At 47.3% G+C, this 6,581-nt stretch overlaps 1 protein-coding gene across 1 annotated transcript in view; it reads right to left on the reverse strand.

Moving 5' to 3' along the window:
- Nucleotides 1-792, reverse strand: part of LOC119360287 (probable glucuronosyltransferase Os04g0103100) — a 3,863-nt gene extending 3,071 nt beyond the window's left edge. Inside the window, exon 1 of the mRNA XM_037625991.1 lies at nt 667-792. Within this exon, the coding sequence (XP_037481888.1) occupies nt 667-792 (126 nt within the window). The remainder of the gene's footprint in view (nt 1-666) is intronic.
- Nucleotides 793-6,581: the final 5,789 nt, after the last annotated feature.

The raw sequence follows: 6,581 nt of genomic DNA on the forward strand, positions 1-6,581 counted from the left end.
GGGAGTTGGGCCGATTCCGGCCGGCGAGGGTCAAAGAGAAAGGGGGCGGAAGCGGATGGATGGAGAAGCTGTGGGGGAGCAGGAAGGAATGGAAATGGAATGGATGGTGGCGCGAATGGCGGGGGGATGTTTGAGGGGGCGGCCAATGGAATGGAATGGGGGTTGGCGCGGTTTGGTGGAGGAAAGTCCGAGGTCGCCGTGGACCAGGGGGAGGGAGAAAAGCCGGGGAGGTTAGGCGGGGCCGGGGAGGAGGAAGGCGAGAGGAAGACGACGCGGCCTGGGTGGATTGGAAGGAGATGAGCAGAGCTGCGGCAGCGACTCGATATATCTACGCCTACGGACAGAGGCTGAAAATATAACAAGCAAGTGTTAAATAATTGCTCCATATATCCAGAAACGGAATTTCGGCGACGCTCAAATGCTGGGGCCGTTCCTACTACTAAAACTAAGTTTTTTTTTTCTACCGGAGCTTCACCGGCAGTAACTTTACTACTAAAACTAAGTTTTCTTTTGTTGGCATGTGATGTAAATTTACATTTTCCATTTTAGCCCTCGTTTAAGTTTTTTCTTCACCCGCAACACCACGACCTCCACGGCTAATAAGTTCGACCGCGCCCGAGAATCCATGGTCGAGCTGCCACGAGCGGGCCGGTGACGGACACCCACATGAGCCTTGACAAAGTCGGTGGCCACGGGCTCTGCATTTGGGGTGGTTGAAATCGAGCCACTGCAACCCTCGCAGTTCCGCTTGAGGATCACCTTCCTGGTCGACCCGATGCGGCCGCCAGCCATGTTGCCGCCTCTTGCGAAGCAGGAGAGAAATGTAAAAAAAGTGAAATGCACCATGTGGGATGTGATTTATCTTGTCGGAGGCGAAACAATAGCGTGCCGTGCTATTGTAGAAAATAAATAACCCTATAGGTAGTGTACGGAGGAAAAGTGACCAGAAAACACAAATGGTGGGATTATGTTTTCTAAAAACTCAATTTGAATCTTGATGGGTCAAACTGATGAATGCTTTGAATTTGTGACTGTCGAAAAGCCATACCATCTTACAATTTGGCCCGAAGTAATATGAAACATACTTTATCATCAGAGGTTTTTCGATAAAGACGCTTTATTACTTAAAAGGTTTATCATGAGATATAGGCTCCATCACACCAAAATTAATGGCATAGTTATTGTTTGCCAACTATTATACTCCAACGCTGGCACCCCGCAAAAAGAAAAGAAAAGACTCCAACTTTGGCTCAAGCAACCGAAGATGTGGAGCTATTTATAAGTAGGATAAGACATGCAACCTCATTTACATTTCGGCTGCTTGACTACCAATTATATGTGACGACTCCAGTTTCGGCTCGAGCAACGGAAGGTGTGGGGACATTCGTAAGCAAGATAAGATATATGCATGAAGAATTCTCATCTTAACTTCGTTTTTAAAAAGTAGGAGGGAGTTAATCAAATCAAACAGGGAATTAATCAATTTAATCAGGCATAGCCGTTTCTCATTTTAAATGCGTCTATGTAAATTTACTTTCCCGGCAAGTATTTTTCGGACGGAGGATGGAGCGTGTAGTGACGTACGTAGAGTACAAATCTGGGCGGAAAGCCCATTGGTTTTTCTTTCGTACCCCCTCGGTCCCGTAATGTAAGAGCGTTTTTTTTTACACTAGTGTATTGGCAGAAACACTCTTAGGCCCTGTTTGGATCACTGTTTCTCTTTGAAAATACACTTGTAAAGAATACACACCTTACCCCGTCGTTTCACTTTGGACTGGAGTTTGCACGTCGACCGGTAAGTTACACTTGTAAATTATGCGCCTCTGTATTATAATACATCTATTCCAAGCACGGCCTTATGTTAGTGGGACAGAGGGAGGGAGGGGTATTTTTTGAAAAGAAAAAGACGAGCGCTTAAAATTCCTTGTGGCCATGAAGAAGAGGCGGGTGTTTGACTTGATCTTGACACGGTACCGGTGACGTGATCTCAGCTGCATGTGTGTGTGCATGCCGTGTTTGGGTCAGTGTGGCCGTGTGAACGTGTAGAGAAGAGGAAGACGGTGTTGGTCTACAGTACGTCCGGCGGCGGTGCTGCGATGCGTTGGAACGAGCGAGCGAGCGAGCGCGTGCGGTTTAGTTCATGGTGCGACTCCGTCTCCATGGTCAGCCACGCACCGCCGGGCGGCGGTATGGCGTCGGCGTGCGCGGCCCCGCCGATGACCTGGATTTGCGGGCCGGCTGGCTCTCGTCCGTGTTCCGGCGTACCGGCGGTCCGTTTCCGGCAATGCAACGCGGTGGAGTGCAAGACGCAATATTTGGTGCAGGAAGCAACAACGGACGCTGGCACCAAATGGAATTCCATTCCGATTCGCTTCCTGCTCTACGTCCATGGCTACTCATCTGTGATCACCTCTGGCTGACTGGCTGGGTAGCTGTAGCTGGGTACACGCGCCCGCGCATGGGAGTGGACAAGACCAACCGATTAACACATTTTTCGTACTTTTTTATACAAGTGTCTCTACAATACTATTACTCCCTTTGTATTAAATCAACGACAATTAATACAGTTTCTCGTTTGTGTGAAAAAAAATGCACCGGTGAGGCCGTATCCCAGCTTGGGACGACGCTTGCATGTTCGGCAGATGAGATCGACACATGTGCTTGCAAGCCACGAGCATTTCAAAATCACTGGCCATTATAGAAAGGCCAAAACCTTGTTTCTCGTTCAGAAGATAGACGTACTACCACAATTCCAGAGAAAGGAAAATGAGACATCAAGTAGTAGCTCATCATTTATTTACAGGATTGTACAACAAGAACAGAATGCCAATGATACTAGTACTAGCACAGTTTCACACATACGTTGTCAGCCATGGCAGGCCATTTTTTTTTAAATTTTTTTTTTGAAACGGATGGCAGGCCAATTCAGTAACCAGCAAAAGGAACGCGCGCAGGGAAGTGCAAACAAAAAAAAAAACACACGAAAGGGAAGCAAAGGACACCCGAATGCTTTTCGGGCCCAGTTGACAGAGATGGATGTTTGTTCATACCGCACAGAGCTCATCTCGGTTAGTGAGTGACCCATCACCCGGAAAATGCGCCAGGATTATTCAAATCAGCACCAAGCAAATCTCCTGACGTACTACTAGCAAACAAGTTTTTCATTGGGACTGCAAAGACGAGCGAGCGAGCGAGTGATACACAGAAAAAAGGGAATCCTGAGGAGAACAGAGATCTAGCCGAGTTCCTGCTATTGAACCCAGTCGTCCGTGCTGGGATTTTCATGGAGGTTTATTCACGGGGAGATCTCACTTCAACCTGACAGCTGAAAGTTAAGGGAGGGGTCCTCCCCCCCTTTAGCCAACTTTTCAAATGCGCACTAGTGTATAAAATTATGTCAGCAATACAGCAAAGCTGCTCTAAACAGGGTTTCCCGGCTGTGTGAGTATAGACAATCAGATTGGTTTTCAGCCAAAAAAAATTGGTAAAGGTCGTTCATCCCCTTGTGAAGAAGTTTTAGTGGAACAAGACCCTTAAATCGCTCGCCAGCGTAATTCTGCTACTTTCACTTGTTGATGATTTAGGTCTCATTGACTGACATCAACTTCACTGTAGAAAAATAGCTGTGCACATCAGTGGACGCACAAGTAGACGAGTCCTTTGTCCCTTTCTTTCCATGCACAACAAGCAGCCTGATGCAGGCATTTCTCAACATCCCGTAGCCATTGTCACTTGCAAGGCCCAAACATGCAAAGCTAGACAGTGCGAGTGAGTGTAAATCAAAAAGTTTCTTTTGCACGGAAAGGAGGAGCATGTCGGCTCGGATTGGTCAACAAGTGGTCAAATGGAGCGGCGACGGGCGAAGGGTGGTGTATGGTGAACAGTGACCGTATAATCACGTATAGGCCTATTGAGTAACCGTATTGGTCGTATTTTGAAGTACAGTGACCAAAGGCGTGCTTTCTTCGTAAGTTCGAATATGGACAATAATCAGATCAGTTTTCAGCCAGAAAAAGGTGGACAGACCAGCCCTTTTGGCCCTTTCTTTCTGGCCATGCACAACAAACAGGTGTTTTGACTTGATCGTAGACACGGTACGTGACCTGATCTCATCGGGCCACCTCTTTAGAATAATAAATAAAGATGTATCTAGCTGTATTTTAATTCTGCATACATCTTTTTTTGTCCATTTTAATAATAATTATTTTCGGACGGAGGGAGTGTTGGGAAACGTAGCAGAAATTCAAATTTTTTTACGCATAATAAGATCGATCTATGGAGATTCTAGCAACGAGAAAGAGAGAGAGGGGGGGTGCATCTTCATACCCTTGAAGATCGCTAAGCGGAAGCGTTACTAGAACGCGGATGAAGGAGTCGTACTTGTAGCGTTTCAGATCGCGGTTGATTTCGATCTAAGCACCGAACAACGGCGCCTCCGCATTCAACACACGTACAGTCCGGGGACGTCTCCTCCTTCTTGATCCAGTAAGGGGAGAGGAGAAGTTGAGAGAGAACCCCGACAACACGATGGCATGGTGGTGATGGAGCTCGTGGTTCTCCGACAGGGCTTCTCCAAGCACTACTACGGAGGAGGAGGTGTTGGAGGAGGGAGAGGGCTGTGCCAGGGGAAGGGTGCGGCTGACCTCTCTCTCCCTCACTATATATAGGGGGAAGGGAGGAGGGGAGGCGCCCTAGGGTTTCCTAGGGGAGGGGCGGCGGCCACAAGGAAAACCCTAGATGGGTTTAGGCGCCCCCACCCCCTAAGTGGGTTGCTGCCCCAGGGGTGGCGCCCCCACCTCTCCTGGTTACATGAGATGGGGTGCGAAACCATAAGGCCCCTTGACCCATAAGGCCCCCAACGCTTGTCGGGGCCTCCGAAACCCCTTTCGGACACGCTGGTCATCACCTGATACCCCCGGAACAATTTCGGACTCCAATACCCTTCATCCAATATACCGCTCTTCACCTCCGGATCATTCCGTAGCTCCTCGTCACGTCCAGGATCTCATCCGGGACTTCGAACAACCTTCGGTAACCACATACTATTTCCCATAACAACTCTAGCGTCATTAAACCTTAAGTGTGTAGACCCTACGGGTTCGGGAACCATGCAGACATGACCGAGACACCTCTCCGGCCAATAACCAATAGCGGGATCTGGATACCCATATTGGCTCCCACATGTTCCACGATGATCACATCGGATGAACCACGATGTCGGGGATTCAATCAATCCCGCATACAATTCCCTTTGTCAATCGGTATGTTACTTGCCCGAGATTCGATCGTCGGTATCCCAATACCTCGTTCAATCTCTTTACCGGCAAGTCATTTTACTCGTTCCGTAATGCATGATCTCGCGACTAACTACTTAGTCACGTTGAGCTCATTATAATGATGCATTACCGAGTGGGCCCAGAGATACCTCTCCGTCATACGGAGTGACAAATCCCAGTCTCGATTCGTGCCAACCCAACATGCACTTTTGGAGATACCTGTAGTGCACCTTTATAGCCAGCCAGTTACGTTGTGACATTTGGTACACCCAAAGCATTCCTACGGAATCCAGGAGTTGCACAATCTCATGGTCTAAGGAAATGATACTTGACATTAGAAAAACTTTAGCAAACGAACTACACGATCTTGTGCTATGCTTAGGATTGGGTCTTGTCCATCACATCATTCTCCTAATGATGTGATCCCGTTATCAATGACATCCAATGTTCATGGTCAGGAAACCATAACCATCTATTGATCAACAAGCTAGTCAACTAGAGGCTCACTAGGGACATGTTGTGGTCTTTCACACATATATTATAGTTTCCAGTTAATACAATTATAGCATGAACAATAGACAATTATCATGAACAAAGAAATACAATAATAACCATTTTATTATTGCCTCTAGGGCATATTTCCAACAGGGAGCACATGGTTTCAGTTCTCGGTCGGGTGGATGGATCCCTCTCCCTCCTTTTCATCCCGTCGGCCTGCCTATGCCGCGCGTACGGGACGCCGGAACGGATGGAATCCGAATCTGCTTCTTGCTCTTCAACAACGGCCTTTATAACTATCGAACGTTCGGTAGATTGTAAAGGATCCGAACAATCACATCTAGCCACCCGGCTTTCCTCTCGTGACTCACTCTCACTAATAATCATGCATGCATATCCTGATCCCCACCTTTTTCTCCTATTAGTACCAAATCAAGATATGCATTTAGAATTCTCATTTATTTTGTTTTTGATAAGTAGGAGGGAATTAATTGAACACGAAACAATCAAATGCACGTGTGATGCAAAGGGAAAACAAAATTCTCTAGCATTCTTGTAGTACCCTTTTTCTTTTATCAGCTAGTACCCCTTTTTTGCGTGTGTCTATATTAGTTAGGCACTTGAAAAATAGTCTTGCATCAATCACTTTTCTTCAGGGCCATCGTATCTTCATCCAATGGCCCAAAACAGACCAACATTGTTCATCTTTTTTCCTCCTTGTCTTCTTCCTCTCGCACCACGCCCCAAGCCCCCAATTGTGGCCTCTACCACTCGCGGCCGGTAGGCGCTACTGCACACTGCCTCAAC

The sequence above is a fragment of the Triticum dicoccoides genome, chromosome 2B, assembly GCF_002162155.2.
Source record: "Triticum dicoccoides isolate Atlit2015 ecotype Zavitan chromosome 2B, WEW_v2.0, whole genome shotgun sequence".
NCBI classification, from domain to species: domain Eukaryota; kingdom Viridiplantae; phylum Streptophyta; class Magnoliopsida; order Poales; family Poaceae; genus Triticum; species Triticum dicoccoides.